Below are 20,019 nucleotides of genomic sequence, written 5' to 3'. Positions count from 1 at the left end.
TAGCATACTCTTACAAACAGCATTATTTAATATTGAATTCCAATAATAATTAAACAAAAGACACCATGAATTTGAGAAGGAGTTGGAGGCATATGGGTAAAGTTAGGAGGAAGGGATGATATGATTATATTTAATTCAAAAATTATGAAATAAATAATTTGGATGAAAAAACATAGGACAAGGACAAAATTCTATTAGCCTGTGTACTTCCAGTATTGTTTTAAAACCATTTAAGCTTAATATTTAAAGATAGTCAATTTGCACATTACATTTGAAATTATCCTGACCTATTATTGTTACCAGCAAGTCATTTGTTTGAACACCTTAACTTAAATAATTACAAAAATTAATCCTTAGTCTCCATCAGACAGCAAAGAAGGTCTGAAGGATCTATATCCTGGCACATAATCAGCTGTCCTGGATTGCTGTTAAAACACATGTGGGAATATGCAGACTGTCTTGTCATATGAAAGGCTTGTACAAGTTAAAACTCTGTTTACAGTTGCATCTATTTCTACTTCTCCTGGCTTAATAACTGAGTGTTACATATGAGACAGTCAAGGGAAAATGATCTGGCATACATTCCAAAATGTTCTCTTGGAGTAATTTCTAACACATAATAAATCTTAGCTTATAGCACTGCATATAAGAGAGACATATACAACATTAATTATACACATACTCACATACACCACACACACACCTCACATACACACACACACACACACACACACATCCCTCGCACAAGTATCTAAACAAGTAATATTTGTGAGGTGGTCACATGATTGCTTTTACATTATGTAATGTTAATCATTTCAGACACCAGGTTTTGCATATAGCACATGCCAGCTACCTTTAGAAATACTGGCAGGAGCCACCTGTGCTTCTGAGAGTTCACATGCTGACAGGTAGAAGTGTGCACACAAAAGATTACTGTTTATGTCTTACACTGATGTTAACACAACCATGTTGTGCATTTTGTAGTTTTATATGAAATCACTAGATTACCTGACTAGAATTATTTTTCAAGGCCAATAACATTATGCATGGCTCTTATAGCCATCTACTGATCTAAGTATCTGTCATTCAATTTGGATTTATTCCAGACATTTTGAATGGGAGACAGTTTGAAGCTGTTTTGAGTATGTGTTAGAAGAAGCAGTGTTTGCTGTGAAGATTCAGAAAACAGGCTAAAGCATCGTAGTTTGCTAGTATTGGAAACCATGGCATTTGTGTGTTGTAATTTTATCTGTGGGTACCTTTTAATTTGGCTACAGTGAAAAGCTGAGGTAAAATGTGTTTCTGATTCTGTGGTGTTGAGCATCTGACATACAGCTGTCTTCCAGTTGATAAAACATAATTAAGTTAAATTAAGGACCTTTAGTTACTCTTACTAAAAAGCATGCATCACCTGTCTTGCATGTCACACTTTGTAAGAATGTATTATCATAATACCCTAATTATTTCTAACCGTAACTTTATTTTTGTGTCCTAATCTTTTGATAATCTATGACTTGAAAAGAAAAATCTCGTGCTATTGTTTGATTTCATGATTCATAAATTAATATTTTTCTGTATGAATACATATAATTTATCTTCCTTTCTATAATGTTCTTCTGCAAAATAATAATCTGATTCTTAAAAGTATATGATGGTGGGGTTTGATGCATACCAGAAAGGCTTATTTATGTGTTACCTTCAAAGAGGTGTGGAGTTGTGCGATATTTTCTGTAAAATATTTGACAACTAGATTTTGAATTCTGATGTGTTATTAATTTGAGCTGCCTGTATGTTAAAAAAATGAAATTTACTTCATTTACACTATTGATGTGTTATCTTAAAAAGCGAAAACAAACGTGACTTTGGTTTCTCTGGTTCCCTCCTTCACGATGCCTCCCTACCCGTCTCTTTCTGCACAGGGTGGGTATTCTGCTCCCTCCTTCTCTCCTTGGCAGGGCTCCTTCCAGGGGATGCCACGGACGGTTCCACCGCACCGCAGACAGAGTGAGTCTGTGTCTCTCACTCCCATCCTGCTCTGGCTTCCCCTTCATGGTATTTCCCTGCTGCATGGCCCCTCCCCCTCCAGTACCTTCTATCCCTCCCAGTAATCTGCGGGCCCTGGTCCATGAGCACTCCCTGTGGTCTGCTCTCCTAACATTTCCTTGACTGCATGCAAACAAGCCTCCACTATGGCTTCCTGAAAGCTACCCGAGGTTAATTTTACCATAATGCTGTTGAAACCTTTCACTGGTGACCCTAGACCTGCTGGCATGCATCTGTCTTTAAGTAGAGCTTATCAAGATCATGAAATATATAAGATAACAATTATTTTTTACCTACTCTTAAAGTGTGCACAGATTTGATGGACAGATGCATACTATTTAGGGATCGGGCTTACTAGACCATTGCACATTTTAAATATCTCCTAATCAAAGGCTTTAACTGTATTTAATTGCCATCTAAAAGAATCTTTTAAAAAATTTCAAGGCTGTTTTAAAACCACTAATGTCTTTTATAATTTGTTAGCTGCTTCACAGCATAGACTCAGTGGCTTTGAATATGCATGGTTTACTAATACTTTTAATGATTCAGTTGTTATTCGACCTTCCACATGTCTTGACTGCTTTAGATTATCTATTTTATTATACCTGGTAAGTTGGCTGTATTTTATCTTTTTTTGAAAAGTCACCCACCCCCAAAAGCTAATATTAGTGAAAAAAGAGTCAGTCAGAGCTAGTTCTACACCTTCTCCATGGTTTATTCTGTGATTCCTACCATTTTTTCCCCATTAATTTTCCTTAGGTAAAGTATCAGGAGTCCCAAGGGGAATTTTAATCAGCTTAGAATAAAATTTATTTTTTGAAAAATTGTCTTTATTTATCAAAATTATAAATAAGTTGCGTAAATTCCAGATAAAATATATGATTTGGCTCTGGTTACCTCAGGGATAAGTGGGTATGTCTTTCTGTAGAGATTCTCCACCACCACCCCCCTGCCCCCAGACAGGGTTTCTCCTATAGCCCTGGCTGTCCTGGAACTCACTTGGTAGACCAGGCTGTCCTTGAACTCAGAAATCCGCCTGCCTCTGCCTCCCAAGTGCTGGGATTAAAGGCATGCACCACCACTGCCTGACTCTCTGTAGAGATTCTTATAGGATCCTTGTAACCATAGCTACAGGATCATTACACACCCTTCAGTGTCTCTCACTGAGTCCAGAGGTTCTTTTAGAAGAGAAATATGTTTTAGCTGCTATACTGTCTGAGATTCACCCCTGAGGATAGGTGTTACCATATGCTAACAAAGCTATCCTTCTCCCTCCTTTAGGTTGCATGTGTGAGAGAGATGAAGTAAACCCGTGAGATCATAGGAATGAACCCAATGGTTTTTCAGAGACAGTTAAGAATAGGTGTTAGGTTTCTTTCTGTACTAAATGAACATCAACATGATAATACCAGTTTCTGCATTTACGTGGTTTTCTGTTAGCAGCACTCAGTTTTTATAGAGGTTGATTATCAATAATAGGCTAGAGTTAAAGATTATGTTTCTCATTGTAATGTTTTGTTTTAAATCTTTCTGATACCTGCTTGAGCATTGACTAGAGTATACTATGGTTATCATAAAATACAGAGGCTGGGAATGTGGCTGAATGTTCAGAAGTTTGGTTTTTATTTTGAGTTGTAAGAGTGAGTGGTAGATGTTAGAAGTGGTAGACACAGTATGGGGGCTAGCCTGTAGTAATCAGACACTGGTAGATAGAGTATGGGGACTAGCCTGTAGTAATCAGACACTGGTAGATAGAGTATGGAAGGGAGGCTGTGGTAGCACACAGAGCCTGAGAGCATCAGTTATTAGGAGGATGTACCCAGGCCATTTCACTGAGCTGCCCTGGCCAGAATTCTTGCTAAACTTACGAATCATTGTAGGAAATGCAAAGAATGGCTTTTACGTGGCTTTCTATAGAACTAATGAGTTGTATTCTTTTATATTTTTTATTAAGAAATGAATACTAATATTTACTTTGTACTATTTCTTTTGATTTCAAATAAAAGTTTTATAGGCTACAGAAAATAATCTCTGTTTAGGTATGTAGAGAACCTTCTTGCTGTATCTGTGGAGACTTCAGTTAAGTATCTTGAGTTACTCTTTCCACGCTAATGTCCACCTGCATTGGATTGAAATGATGCGGTTCCTGCTGTAGAGTAGGAAAAACTAATAAAAACAATTGTTTCTGGCAAGTAGACAGCCTTAGTGACAAGTCCAGATAGCTTTTCCTGCCATTCTTGGTACTTCAAAACCATATTTAAGAATGACACCCATTTGTTGCTACACCTCACATTCTCTTGCTTATATCATTTAAATAACGTCATAAGTCTCTGTATGTCTTCTGTGTAAGGCAGCTTAGATGGAAAGGAATGGAGACAAATTATGTAAAGTGCATCTCCATCTGTCCTAACAGCTCAGCAGTTTCTGGATGTGTTTCTTGATGCCTAAATTTATATTCTAATAATTCTATTTACCAGAATTATATTGAAATGGTAAAATTTATAGCCTGTTTCCTACAGCTTACCCTCTGCCTTTGCACTGCTTATTGGCTCGAGGATTATGTCTCAGGGTCCATGGCCGCACTGTAATAATTAAATACTGTATTTTGGAAACATTTATGTATAGTGTATAAAATATAGCCATATATTTTAGAAAAGATAAATATAACATTGAATATGTAGGTGTTTTAGTCTCACTTCACTGCACATAACTTATAGTCAGAACTATTAATTGTTTTGTTTTTATAGTCAGAATTTAAATCAATCAGAGTGATGTTGAAATTTGTTCAGAATAAGTAACCACACTACAATTGAATTTCATTCCAAATTCAGAGCCTACGTCTTGCAATTTATTGTAGATGACATTTTCCATAAAAAAAAGTCCTCTGATAGACAGTATAATGAGCTCATTGTAAAGGAGCTCAAAGATCTAAATTGTTTTATATACTTCCTTCTAGTCTTTTATAAGGGGATGATCTTTTGTAGTTACAAATACGTTTGAATCATATAAACATGGTTCACATAGTATAACTTGAAATCACTTTTTTGTAGATGACAGTGTATTTGAGAGTAATTATGATTGAATCTTTTTCTTCTAGTTCACATAAATTACTGCAGTACATTTTATCTTTGTGTATAATACAGTGCTAGCACTTCCTTCGGCAGAACTCTGGAAATCATTTGCTAACTGCTATATGTGCTCACTAGGGGCAGTTAACATGCGAAGTCCAACTGGCAGACATGCTGACAGGCTTGATCCACATGGCCCACTATGATTGACTCCAAGACGCAATGTCAGTCAACTCTATATGCATAATATATATATTGCACCAGCTGTTGTGCTTTTATGAGCAATTAGCTTTGGGAGTGACTTTTCATCAAAATAAAATGTTTTGTTGAAATGGAAATTAGGGTAATTTAGTAGAAACTGAACTTAGCCAATTGTCCATTAAGCCAGTTTTTGTTTGTAATATCATATAGCTTTTGTAGTCAGTTTCAGATGCTATCTAGAATAGTTATTGGTTGGTTAATTAGAAATGTGCACCTAACTTGGTCTAGCAGGACTTTCCAGAAGTGTTAGTTTCTGTCAGTATATGAACTTGTGGCAGATACAACATTTAGTATTTTCTGTCTGAAGCTTTTGGTCATGCCCTCTTTGCCGATGGTGAGAGTGTTTCTTTACCCAATCCTTGGTGCTGAGGTGGTGTTGTGGCAAATCACACCCTTTTACCTATACTAGTGGAACTGTAGTGTTGTTAAACAGTTTAGAAATTTTATCCTACAGTATTCTACATCTGCTAGGTAGTTGTGATAGAATGTCTTAAGAGATGGTTTCATGGAGTCAGGCTCTCAGTGACTGTGCTTCTGCAGTGAATGCAGTCACTCTAAATCTTTTATAATTTAAAAGCAGTTCAGTCAATCTATGAGTTCCCTATTTCTGTCGTTTTTAGGTAACATACATAGGTATTATATATCCTCTTAAGTTGTTTTGAGATCTGGAGGTGCCATTCTGAAATATAGAGGACAAAGGAACATTCCTGGTTTCCAGAATCTACAGGAACTATGATTGAATTTATTTGAAGCTATTTATAGAGGGGCTTAGTTAAATACTTTGTCTTTATAGTGATGTGTGGAAGGTCATGTATCATTTATAGCGTCATTCTAAGTTAAAGTTAGTTACACCTTTAAGAGGTCTTTAGTACCATTGCAGCATTAGAAGCAAACTACCAAATACTAAGTTTATTTAGCTTTATAATGTGCTATACATTTTTTTAAATTACTATTTTTTTTGCTTTTTTCTGTCTTCATAAGGAATTATATGAGGCCTAATTGCTTTAGGTTTTTTAGAATATTAGTATTAAATTGTTTCAAAATTCTTTTTAGTATTATGTTTGGTAAAATTCAAGTGATCCCTTTGTATAAGAAGTGTTAAATGTACTTTTCTATGAGCATGAATATTTGTGCTAACTTGTAAACCACTTTAGCAACGAAGTATAAATCTATCAAATATGATTCACTATACACAAATATATTTTTTACAATACTTAGTAATGCTTAGAAAAACAGGCAGAGCAGATACCCTTGACTGCTGCCTGGTCGTGGCGATTCTCAGTGTTCTGTCTGGTCTCTGATGCCATTGTCCTGTCTTTTTCTTGTCTCTGCTCTCCCGTTGTGCCATTGGCAAGGAGTGGAGAAGTTAGTCCATTACTTCTCTGACAAAGCGTGGTACAGTACAATTTCAGATTTTTCCTGCCACCTTCCTCATGGTCACAGTTTGCTTTTCTGTTTTCTCCCAGTTTGCATGATGCATGTCAGAGCGTGCATGCATGAAATTACAGGCATGTTACAGGTGGCTCCATTTCCATCTTCCCTTTAACTATTAAAGTGTATTTAACAATAACAGTAAACTCATATGTAGCCCACAAAATGATTGTAGGTATTTCATTCATATTATGTAATAGCAATTTTATACTTATTTTCTGTTTTCTACTTTTCAGACTGGAACATTTTTACTCAGGGCTTGACACTTTAGCTGCCATCTTTTTGCTAGTAACTGGAGGGGAAGGATGCTTAGGAAATCCAACATGATAATTCTAGAGGGGTTGTGATGAAACAGTAATGAGGAAGAGCTTCTTCCCTTGGGGTTTCTTCCAGTGAGTCACCATGGGGCCACCTCTGTCCAGACAGACTGTACCACCAGAGGGTTTGGGCTTGCTGTGTCTAATTCTTATCCTTTCTAGGTGAGAATCAACTCAGAAGCAAGTGGGAAGCTTTTCAGGAAAGATATTACCTGTATGATGGTATTGAATATGTAGATTTCATGCACTACAACTTTAAGATAATCATCTGATTATGTTGTATATTCGTTTGTTTGTTTGTTTGTTTGTTTTTCGAAATAGGGTTTCTCTGTGTAGCCATGGCTGTCCTGGAACTCACTCTGTAGACCAGGCTGGCCTCAAACTCAGAAATCCACCTGCCTCTGCCTCCCAAGTGCTGGGATTACAGGCATGCACCACCACGCCCACCACGCCCAGCTTATGTTGTATATTCTTAAAGTCCATGGATTTATAACTGGTAACCAAATAACATGACACTGATGCTTTAGTGCTACATTTAAAAACCTCTGATGCTTTAAAATAAGATCATTGCCACTTGCTGATGAGATGTGTGAAATTTGAACATTACTTCCTTAAATGTCTGTGTACCCACTTAGAGAAAGAAGAGGCTAGTAACCTTCCACTCAGAGTCTCAGGAAAAGTAGCCAGCATGCATACAAACTTGGAATTGGGATTTCTAGGCTTGGGCAGAAGGAAACCCCTGCTTCCCAGTCTGGAGTATAGCATTTCTCCAGTACTTGTAAATGCCTTGCATTATGTTAAGGACCTGAGTCCATAGTCAGGTTTTATTTGCAGAAATTTAATTCTAAAATTTCATTTCAGGCCACTGTGATGATTTGCTCAGTATCTCACCAATTGTAAGGAATAGATGCAAAATCAAACTAATATCAGTCTGATTCTAGAAGCCAAGTAATTCAATGCTGTGTTTGACTAACTAGCTCTATCATAGAGCCATCCGATAAGTCTTTCACAATTTTAATATACTTTAATGTTCTAATTCTACTCCTTCAGTCAGGAAGGAAATAAAGGAGTCTTAGCTTTGACATCATAATACACACGGCTACTTTTGATTTTAAACACATAGCTGTGGCTAGCTGATTGAACCATGTGCTTAAACCTAGAAACCTCACGTTTTATAGCAAATAATTTATTTTCTTGTGATAAAGATCTTGGCTATTTTACCAGTCCCATTTACAAAAGATATATATACCTTGAACCTCTCAAGTGAAACGTGTGTCAGGAAGTCCTTTACTAAGTGGTTCGCATGTATAGATACTGTTACAACTGGAATGGGGAAACAGCTAAATGTCTAGTGAGATTGTTTGTCCAGCCTCCCGAGCCAGAAATGCCTATTCAAGTTCAAACAAAGCAAGCAAAATCCATTTGATGACTAAGCTCTTAGCCAGAAATGCCTATTCAAGTTCAAACAAAGCAAGCAAAACCTACTTGATGGCTAAGCTCTTAGGTCATTATGAAAGATACTTCTGTTCATGTTAACATGTAATTAACATCAAACATTCTAAGAAAAGCAGGATTATTTTCTATTATCCAAACTTATTTGTCCATTAATTTTTTAGAGGTTGATTTTTATTTAACCATTAATGATCTATTATTGACATAAACAGTCATCTTTGCTAATTTATGGCCAATTGAGCCATTCTTGAAGACACAGCTAATATTCCCTAGCTCATTACATAGCAAGCAAGTATTCAATCACTACTATGGAACAAATACTAGGAACACTGACTAGTATGCAAAACAAACTGTGAAAGCGCTTGTACAAAGAGACTCATTGTCTCCAGTTATCCTTGCAAGCAATCCCAATAGGCATCTGAGATCAGCGCCAAAGATGGCCATCAAACCTTTGCACAAGTTCCCCAGTAGTGCCTGTTGCTGTCGTTGTCCTTGACATGTGACCTTTACCCTGAGGAATTTGTAGAATCCGTAGAATTTGCAAAGTTTGTAGAATAGTGACATTTATTTAAAACTCTCATGTGAAACTTGCAGTTGTAGAGTCCAGGAAGAGGGTCTGGACATCAGTCTACATCTGAGAACGTTCCTACCAAACCCCCTACATGTTCCAAGGACAGAGTACTAAGTCTCACTCATCTGTTACTACAGGAGGATTCCTGAATCCCCCAATGGTGCTTGGATTTCTGTTGCCTTAGGTTATGGGTCTTGTGAACCTCTAAAGGCCATGAAATGCAAGGTACTTCCTGTGAGACCTTGCCCAGATAACAGGAAATATTGTAAATTTCCTTCTAAAGTCTGGTTGACCTGTCTTATTGCCCATTAGTATGCTGATTTTACTTGAGCTGTTGGTGATCGTTGTTGGGCTGTTCACTACCTGACTAAATACTTAGAGGTTCTTCCCCTCACTGATTGTCTCCGTTCTACAAAAGTAAGATCCTGAAATGCTCTGAGTCCTCAGACCTCTGCTTACTGTCCCCAGGAGTGCTCATCAGCCGCATACTGACTTAGGCAGCATGTCTGTTCCCCAGCAGTGTTCTCCACACTGCCATGGCATCTTAGTGAGACAGCAGCGTGGTTTCTGTTGGTCATGGTCAGGAAGCAGCCCAGGTCTCTGCAGTCCTTCCTTTCCCCATTTAAGAACTCAGTCCAGTCATTTGTACATTTGTGTGTTTTCTCTCCAGTCAGGCTTTTACTTTCTTTTGGATCACATGTTGTCAGAAGTGCTTTACTTGCTTCTTTTTCCTGCTCTACATAAGGAGCTCTGTCAAGCTTGGGACTGTTGAGTGGCCGCCCCTGGGTTTCTCCCTCCTAGAACTATGCAGGTCAATGCACACGTGTGTGTGGAAGCTGTTAGCAGGTAGCTTGTATGTGTTAGTGCCAGTCTAGTCTGTGTCTGTGGTATGACGCTTCCCCACCGTCATCTCCTCAGCCCTCACAGTATAGCAATTTTCTGCTCTTCCTTGAAAGAGTCCTTTACTCTTCATAATGGTGGAATTTCCCGAATTACAGTTTTCAAACATAAAGCGATCATTTTAGGATAGGGACATTAATTATATTACTAAAAATATTTTTATGAAATATAAAATTTATATTATTTATCTTATAAAAATCACTGCTTATTTCTAATTAGATGATAATTGACTTTATCTGTGTAACTGTTTGGTCTTATTTCTTCAGATAAAGGCTCAACATGCTATATTCTTAGAAACTCTGTCGCTTTCTACTTGTTAGTATTGTAACTGGAGGTTTGTCCCGTTGGATACCTACAGTGTGTCCTTCTGCCCACTGTCTGTCCGTGTATGTCTCTGTGAAGTAGGGAGCATGAGAAGTCTTCAGTGTGAGTGGGTGTCTCATGTCCTGCTGGAGGGGCAGCTCTCTGACTCCTGTGTCTTAACAAGAAAAGGAGATTTTTGTAGTCCAGGAGCATGTTTTTGTTCCTAGGGCAATGAACATTAAAAATACATTTTAAAAAATGGTCACTGATATTTTCAGTGTCTAAATGGCTTTAAGATCTTTTACATCAGTGTGAGAAAACTTTATTTTATTTGGAGATGAGAAAAGAAAGCAGGGCCTATGCTTGGCGGTTAGTGCTAGGCCCCGCCCTGGGGAGGTCTTGGCTTCCTTAGTGTGACCCTGTTTGATCTTTCTAGTAAGTCTTTTTGACATTTGTGATTACTTTTATATGCTTACTAGGAAACCTTCAGGAGAATCCACTGAATTTTGGTACCTTTCATGTTAGGCAACATTGTATTCATCTCCATGGTAATAGGTTATGACTGACTTTGAAGTCTGGAATAGTTAGCTTTAGGCAGTAATCAGTCTAGCTTTATTTTAAACTTTGTATAGTTAGAGTTAATGTTAATATTTATTTTTCTGTACAGATTAATTTTGACTATTGTTTTGCCTTTTAAATAGGTTTTTTTCTTAAACACCTTACTGGCTGCATCCGTGGGCTTTGATCATTCTCACCCCTCAGTTCTTCCCCGTCCCTTCCCAGGGTTGTCTGCACCTCTGCATCCCAACCTTGTATTCTCTTTAAAGAGTAAAAATAAAATAACCTGTCAATCCAATTTGTGTCTCCTTGGTTTATTGCCTTCCCACTGCAGCTTGGCTAACCTACCAGGGGTAGCATCCATAAAGGGAACGGACGCCCTTCCCCCAAGGCTGACAGCTGGGCCATACCTCCACAGGAGTTGGAGTTTGTGGGCCTCTCCTTCCTCTGTGCTGGAGAATTGACTGGCATGATATCTTAGGATTCCTCCCCACCTTTTAAAGCATTCGGCCCTGCTCAGCCATCCCCTCCAAGCGGTGAACCTGTTCTCAATCAGTCCTAGCCACGGCACTCCAGTCTGTCACTGCTGACCCTGAGCAGACACCTCCAGTGTTGGCCAAGGAGTAACAGAACACGGGGATGAGGTCTGAGAGGTCCATTCCTGCAGCAGGCGTGCTGAGAGGCACTGCGGAGGGTTATTTGTAGATTAGCATAGTTAAAAAGCATTGCATTAGTGAAAAACAATTCACTAAAATTCACATTTCAAACTCAAAGTTTTTGAAACTTTAGCCCAAAATATTAAATAGAAAGTATATATCTAGGAGAGGAAATGGTTGCTGATTGTTTTAAATGACCCCTTTGTTAGTTAGTTTGTACCTTTCTTAAACAAAACTAAAAACTGGCTAGCCAAAAATAAAGGACGTCATATGTTCTCTTGAGTGTGTAAAAGTGTCATCTTGGAAGGCTGCTGACGGTACACAAGGCCGCATGGCCTTCAGACCTTGTCTTCTGTGCTTCCCTTCTAGTTCTGGTGCTTGCATTTCTAGATTCTCAGCTGTCACTGAAACGACTTTTGGCTTGCTGGGACTCTAAGGGTTGAACTTAGTGCTTTGCACATACTGGGCTAAGTGTATTGGATGCTTTTGTGTAAGTTACTAGAATTTCACATAAACAATACTAATTATTGTTTTTCTAAATCTTGTATTTGGTAAGAATTATTCTAAATCTTGTATTTGGTAATTCTCAAAAGAGCTACAGAATTTGACAACAAAAATTAAAAAATGAATTTTAAAATGCATAATAGCTAGAGAGATGACTCTGTGGTTAAGAGCTCTGAATGCTCTTGCATAGGACCTGGACCAGTTCCCAACCACAGGGCACCTTAGAACCAGCTGTAACTTTGGTTTCAGGGGATCTGATGCCCTAATTTAGCCTCCATAGTTACCAAGCATGCACATGGTGCACATATGCACATATATGTAAAACAGTGATGTGTATAAAATAAAGTGGGTAATATGCTGAAGCCACATTAGCGCCACATAAGGAAATTAAATCAAAGTGCTACTGAAATGTCCTCTGGATCTCTTGTAGAAAAGGTTGAAGATTAATAAATCTAATGGTACAGGGATTCCCTCCCCGCTTTTGTCCCATTTAATTTTGGATCTTGTTCAGTGTTTGCTGCTTGTATCATTTTTGTTTGCATTATCATTTTTATATGTGTCATGAGTTTGCTTGGATATTGCAATTCATTCTTTAAAATAAATCACATATTTTCCATATTAAAGTATAAGTGGCAGTTTTGTCTAATTGTAATTAAACTTGCATTAATTCTTGGTAAATTTTTAATATAAATTGTTGGTGATGTTTTTAAATTTTAACAGCCTCAAGTACTACAGCCTTCCAGCAGCCTTCCCAGATCTACAGACCACGCCCAGGGAAAATTAATAAAGTCACAACGTCACGAGGCCCACAGTGAATATGCAGCTCACAGCATGAGTTCGGGTGGTCCACATCCAGATGGAAGCATTGCACACGGCTTGCAACAGGACAACGGCCGCGGTTTGGAAAGGTGTCCTTTTTCGTCCACAGGGGATGTGCTGAAGGACATACCTTCTGAATCGAACCTGAGCATGACTCTGAATGCTCAAGAGCCTTATCGTTTGGCAGAGAAAAAACCTAGTGACATACAGTTTGTAACTCCTCCTCAGACCCCTTCCCAGTCAAGTACAGTCGACCAGACTAAGAGGGGTGGAAGAAACCAATGTCCTCAGCCCAAGTCCCTGCAGCTTTTAAAGCCATCCAACTTGAGTTCTTTGACACCTTCTCCAGATTCTGATTCATCACCAAGTAGAACTTCCACATGTAAGAAGGCACCAGGAATCACACCATGCAATTCAAAACATCAGCCAACATCCAATCAAAACAATCTTGCAAATCATTTGAATCTGAAAACATCTAAACTCCGTCCCCCTTCTGGCTCTTTCAAGCAAAAACAAATAAGCACTCCCCAAGTAGAGCCTCAGAACTTCCAGGCCAAGACAAGCATCCCAAGGCCCTTGGCACGACCAAAAGAACTGCATGCTCCACACAGCAGTTTGCATTCTGGGGATTGTGTGGCCTCTAATCGATATTCTCGTCTTCCTAAACCAAAGATACATTAAGTGCATAGCCATCACCTGCCAATTTGTCCTTTGAAAACAGTCTGCTCTCTGATAGCTTTATGTGCAGCTTATTACTGTGTTGGAGGTTCCATTTCAGCAAATCTTAAAATTAAAATGCAGAAGCTTCTACTAGTTTGGTTCTTCCATTTTATATCCTGGTTGAATTACATACCATTTGCACAGACTTGTCTCAGGTAAACACAAGTTTACTTATCCATCTCAGAGGCCCAAGTCCCTCCTCATGCTATCCAGCCCTCTTTCTACATACCAGAAAAGTCAAAGTATTCCATTTATCAGGCAAGATGTGCACTTTGCTGATTTAGTCCTGCTGTGGTATGTAATAACTGGTTACCAGAATCTCACCCCAATGCTTAGTCCTCTTGTGAGTCTGGTTGCTGTTTTAACTAAAGATCCATAATGATGACGGAAGCTAGTTGTCTGTAAGCAGGCTTCTGGCCGGGTTTTGTATAGTTATGAGGTCTATGCAAAAGGTCCCCTAATGGTAAGACCAGGCTTTTAGGACAGGAGTCCTTACCAGTTTTCTCTCTCCTTTCTTGGATCAATAATCTAGTCCTACTGTTTCTCCACTTATCAGGACAAATTCCGACGCTAACAGTTGTCATTATTTTATGTAAGCCAATTCTACGTTGCAGTAACATCTTGTTTTACACACACATTTACCATTCGCTTTTATTGCTACTGGGTAAATTTGGAGAGCTTGAGATGCCTATGGTATATCAATTGTAACTGTTGGTGCTAGAGTTTTATGCTGGTAATTGACTTTTGAATTTCATTAACTTATGGATTCATCATATTACTTTCAAGTTTCCATAACATACATTGAAAATTTAAAATTAAGTCTTTATTATAATATTTGTATTTATTGACTTTTTCCTAGTGTCTGAAGACTAGAATAATGGACTTGAGATATTTGCACAAAATTTTGCAATATAAAAGAGGTTGGGATATAAAAGAGGGTTTTAAAGCTTATTTTCTATAAAAAATGAGTTGAAACACTTTAAGAGAAATATATAAATTTAAGACTATCATAAGTCACTTTTCTGGGTTTCCTAAGTTTCGCTTTTCTGTTGGTAAAAGGTCGAATGACAGTTTCTTGAAAAGTAGATTTTGGGGGGAAATTAAGTTGTAGGTAGGAAAGAATACTTTCTAAAGAGAGATTGCTCCAGATGTCCAGTGGAAGGTAGCTGTTGGACCTCCAGGTGAACCATGTACAGGAACCTAGCTGTGCTTCTGGCCACTTCTCAAGCAGTTGAGTGAATTTACCTCATGTTTGCCCAAATCATGCCATCTTTAGGCTGATCATACTTTGTTTAATTCACATTAAGATTTCTCAGAAAGATAACCTTAAGGGATGGGTATCTGATAGCTGACCAAAAATGTGTCAAAAGGAATTATGGCCAAAACAAATGTCTATGACTTCCTTTTTATGTACCTAGGTTATAAAGAGAAATGTGTTATCAAATACATTAGTGCAAAGTTGCAAAGTCATATTTGCTACCCTTTGGGGGCAGTCTTCCCTTAAATGTCAGAACCCCTCAAGTGAATTTGCCTTTTTGGAGAAGGAGACCTTTTCCCAGTTTGGGAACAGGCGAGCATAGTCTCACACCACAGTCAAGAAGCTCAGGATATGCTGTGCCAAGTCATCTCAGCTGTGGGCCGCAGCACTTACTCCTTGTCATGAGAGCTGAGCCAGGCTGGCACAGGTGTGTATGGGCACATATGCTTTCTCCTTACGGAGAATGAAAACTAACCTCATGGATCGCACATCAGCTGCAGTCATACTCTAGTCCCTGCAATAGAACATACTCAGTAATGTATTAGGGTTGTTGTTGTTTTTGTTTTTTTTTTTTTTTTCATCAGAGACTTGAATAGACTTTATGGAATACTTCCACAAATTAGTTTATTCTTGAAGGAAAGTTTTAATTTTTAAATTTATTTATAGCCCTCTTGTCTGAGGGAAATGTCTTTGTTGCCTATTATGTTAAAGTGTTGACTCTAGTAATTTCTTTATTCTAATTTTTGGCCCACTTTAATTTTTTTTTCTCCCTGATAAATTTGTAGAAATATTTATCTACCAGTTCACCTTCTCGAAACCTTTGTTGGGCCTCAGTCTTGGTAGAAGACGGGCAGGCTTATCAATGTATTTCGTTTTCCTTGAGATAAGAGCCTCACACATGCCAGGCTGGTCTCTAACTCACAGTGTAGCCAAAGATAACCTTGGATTTTTGATCTCCTGCCTCCATCTCCCGAGTGCTGAGATTACAGGCGTGCACTGCCACCCCTGGTTCTGTGTGGCGCTGGAGACTGGAATCTTGGGCTCAGTGTGTGCCAGACAAGCACTCTACCAAGTGAGCTGCATTCCCGGCCCTCATCCGTTTGCCTCCAAAGCGCAATGTGTGCTTCAGATACACTGCCCAGAGAAAACAGTTGGGGTGCCTTCACAAATACCAGGCTGTTGGCCTGCAGTTTTCTGGAAAAGCTGCAAGAATATCATCTTGTCTGCCCCAGTAGCACCAAGCAGTCCAATGAGGGCCCAGCACTGCTGAACAAGCAGAGGTCATTTTCTCAAGGTGGCTCACTCTCTTGATGGTGTCTGTAAACCACCTCAACTCGCTACCAACCGTCCTCTGCAGGAGCTTAGTTCACTCTCCCTGTTCTGTCAGTGAAGACAGTGGGAGTAGGTGAATTCTAAGTCCCAAGGGTGGCACTGGATAATTTTCACATGCACGAAAGAGAAAAGAATATACAGAATTATTTACTTGGCTCTTTAATAGGATGCATTTAAAAAAAAAAGTCTGTTTTTTGATCTAGAGTTTTGCTTGTTCTAAGATGTTCATTGGCATAGGGCCAGGCGATTTCAAGACATCCAACAAAGGATTCTAGAGTTGTATCATTTTTAAGATTTCTAAACACTGAGACTTACCTACCTGTTATTTTTCTTTTGTGTCTCATTTTTATTCGTTCAGTATTTTCAGGCACATTGACTACTGTTCATTGTATTTATATAGATGTTAGGGAACTTACTAAGCATTTTAGCAAGTAAAAATCTGAGTACAAAAGAAAATATCAGATACGCACTTTAAATGAGCTTAATTGCTTGGAGATGTGCCTGAAATATCAAGATGCCTCCTCTGGGTGTGGCTTTGTTTAGTAAAATCAATTTCTCTGCAGTTGTTGAAGGTGGCTGTACAGCTTTTTCCCAGAACTGTATCCCAGCATGCCACTGTCCCATGATAGCACTAAGTTTTCTTTGAATGTCCATCATCCCTTTAAATATTTTACTCAGTGTATCAAGACAACTTGATCCCGGTAAAGTCCCTTCTGAGGTCCCGTGCCTGCCGTAGATGGTGTTCCAGATGCAGGTGGCTTCCTGGCTTACCACCCTAGTGGTCCTACCAGTTTCCCGAGGTTGCACTTTGGGGTCAAAAGAGCTTGTACTGGAGTCCAGAAAGACTGCAGCACCATTTCCACTCGCTCCATTCTCCACAGTGGCTTCCATGTTGCTGCGTTAGCTTGGGTAGTTATGTCTGCATGCATATGCACACATTTGAAAATGAAGTAGAGCCGTACCTTCAACACGTGGGATTTTCCTCGGAGATGATCACCTGCTCTTTTCCTCATGCGGAAGCTTGAGTTCTATTTTTTCTTGGTCTTTCTACAGGTCCCTTTAACTTTCTGCTGCAGCAACTTGAGAGGATATATTTGGACAAATGATTATGAGGTTCCTATAATTATGTAATTGATTAAAGCTTGTGTCTTGACCTTGTTGAGTAAAAGCTGCCCCTTTCTTCCTGGTAGAGCATTGCCCAAATGAATAGTGCTGGCCTTGAGAACTTAACTTGGCCATGACTGGCTAAAACCAGAAACAACATCTGCAATGTTCTCCCATTGATTTTACAATCCAGTTCAGAGTACATAATGTATATTAGAATTTGCCTGTAAAATGAATTATGGAAACCGGATATAAAGTCTCTTTCCTGAAAGTGTTGGCTTAGTAAATAAAAAATAAAGTTCATAATTATAAAAATGTGCTTGTCTCCAGTTTGTTTAATCTCCTTTCCCCACTAACAATATAGAATACTGCTATTTTCAAATTCTGATTTTTCATTTACAAGCTTCCTTCCTCACTTGTTATACCCCAAGCTGGGACCTGGGAATTGCAGGACTGAGTTGTTCCATGTCTTCACTGATTGCAACAGTCTTGTGCTTTGGTTTCTATTTGAAAAAAAGTACCTGCTGTGGTCTTTGGTGTCAGGTAAAGGCTCAATAGAGGCCCCAACAAAGGTAAACGGACGAGGTGTTGGGGGTTGGGGGGAGGTGGGGGTGTGTTGGGTAGAGGGGCATATACATGGAGGCAGGGGGTGGGAGGAGGGGTAGGGAATCTTTTGGGAGGGGGGAAATTGGGAAAGGTTTTACCATTGGCAATGTAAATGAAGAAGATACTCAATAAAAAAAATGAAAAAAAAGTTATTTCTTTTATGAACTTGAGTGCCTCTGTGCTTGGCTCACTCATTTTGAGAATTTTAATGTCCTAGACACTATTTTCACTTTAACGAGTATGCAGTATTCCTTAAATTATTTTTGTCTTGAAGTCTAATTTTTCCAATATTAAAAAAATCTGCATCAGCTTGTTTTATGCATTCATTTGCTTGGGAAATCTTTTTTCAACCTTTACCTTAAGATGTTTATCTTCAATGTTAACTTGTGGCTCTTGGATGCAGCACAATAGTTCCTGTTCATATCCCTTCTGTTAATCTGGCTTATCTATTGAGACCATTGATATTGAAATGTCTCAATAAATAACGTTTGTTGAAAAAAAAAGAATACTAGGATGCATTTTGATAGTCTGAAGAAACTACCTCAATTGCAAAGTTATGTGAGGAAGAATATGTCATATAATTTTCCATCATTTTTAAGTAATACATATATACAAAATTCCTTCAATGAAAAACTTGTTTAATAAGATTTTACATACAAATAGGGAATGTATAATTTGTATTTCCTAATCAGATAAGCCATTAAAAACTGATACAAAGATAACTACTATTGTATTGATCTAAAGTACAGATTTGTATGTATGTATGTACATTTATATGTATATATGTATATCCCAGAAAGAGTTGTGGGATACTCCATTAGTAACTAAGTTTGGCTGGCATTTCCCATGCCGGCAGGAGGTACTGTCACCTTGGAGGCAGACGGACTCTACAGTGAATACAGGCTCCCAGTGACTCCGTCTTGTCCAACTGAGCATGGTCACTTCAGTGCCTTCACTTACACTGTTGGCTCTATCTGTTCCATTCTAAAAGTAGTCTTTCCCCACAGGAAGGACATCCAAGCAGAAGGTAGTGGTTCTGTCTTCTAGTGTTGGGTCTGAGGGGAGGTGGTGCGGTGGCTCTGGTGGGCCCTGAGCCTGGAGCAGAAAGCTAGTTCAGTTTCAGCAACCGCACCGTTCACTTCAGGAACAGTGGTCCCTCCTTGCTTCCCCTGTTTACTGTGACAGGAAGGAGACATGCTTATTCCTATCCAGGTTCATTTATTCTGTGTTTTAATTCCCACATGGTGTTCTAGTGTGTTTATGTGTATGTGTGTGTGTGTGTGTGTGTATTTATATACACACACAAACATTTTAGCCACATAAAAATCATATCCTGCCTTCTACTGTATATTCTTAGAATTTAATGTTGTGGTTTCTTAACCCTCTTAAACTAACTTCCCTTTTACCACCTCATGTCAAAGATCTTTTTTTTTATATTTAATTTATTTTTTATTAGATATATTTATTTACATATCAAATGATTTCCCCTTTCATGGATTCCCCCCTCCCTGAAAGTCCCATAAGCCCTGTTCCCCAATCAACCCCTTCTCGTTTCCCTGTCCTGGTATTCCCCTACACTGCTGCACTGAGTCTTTCCAGGACCAGGGGCCTCTACTTTCTTCCTTCTTGGGCATCATTTGATATGTGAATTGTTTCTTGGGTATTCCAAGCTTCTGGGCTAATATCTGCTTATCAGTGAGTGCATACCATGAGTGTAGTTTTGTGATTGGGTCGCCTCAGGATGACATTCTCCAATTACACCCACTTGCCTAAGAATTTCATGAATTCATTGTTTTTAATAGCTGACTAGTATTCCATAGTGTAAATATACCACATTTTCTGTATCCATTCCTCCACTGAGGAACATCTGGGTTCTTTCCAGCTTCTGGCTATTATAAATAAGGCTGCTATGAACATAGTGGAGCATGTGTCCTTATTGAATGCCAGGGAATCCTCTGGGTATATGTCCAGGAGAGGTATAGCAGGGTCCTCCGGTAGTATCATGCCCAGTTTTCTGAGGAACTGCCAGGCTGATTTCCAGAGTGGTTGTACCAACTTGCAATCCCACCAGCAGTGGTAGAGTGTTCCTCTTTCTCCACATTCTAGCCAGCACCTG

General features: G+C 38.8%; 1 protein-coding gene across 4 annotated transcripts in view; it reads left to right on the top strand.

Annotated features, from left to right (window-relative positions):
* The window catches only part of Ccser2 (coiled-coil serine rich protein 2), a 114,575-nt gene extending 96,961 nt beyond the window's left edge, over positions 1-17,614 (top strand). For 3 of the 4 annotated variants that reach the window (XM_052190194.1, XM_052190193.1, XM_052190199.1), the window contains one exon: positions 12,785-17,614. In XM_052190194.1, coding sequence (XP_052046154.1) covers positions 12,785-13,564 — 780 coding nt within the window. In that variant the 3' untranslated portion in view covers positions 13,565-17,614. Of the gene's footprint in view, positions 1-1,919; positions 2,005-12,784 lie in introns of all 4 variants that reach the window. The other variant, XM_052190195.1, reaches the window with a different exon arrangement.
* The last annotated feature ends 2,405 nt before the right edge of the window (positions 17,615-20,019 follow it).

The sequence above is a fragment of the Apodemus sylvaticus genome, chromosome 8, assembly GCF_947179515.1.
Source record: "Apodemus sylvaticus chromosome 8, mApoSyl1.1, whole genome shotgun sequence".
NCBI classification, from domain to species: domain Eukaryota; kingdom Metazoa; phylum Chordata; class Mammalia; order Rodentia; family Muridae; genus Apodemus; species Apodemus sylvaticus.
Note: the sequence above shows the minus strand (reverse complement) of the source record. Positions and strands in the feature narration are given on the sequence as shown.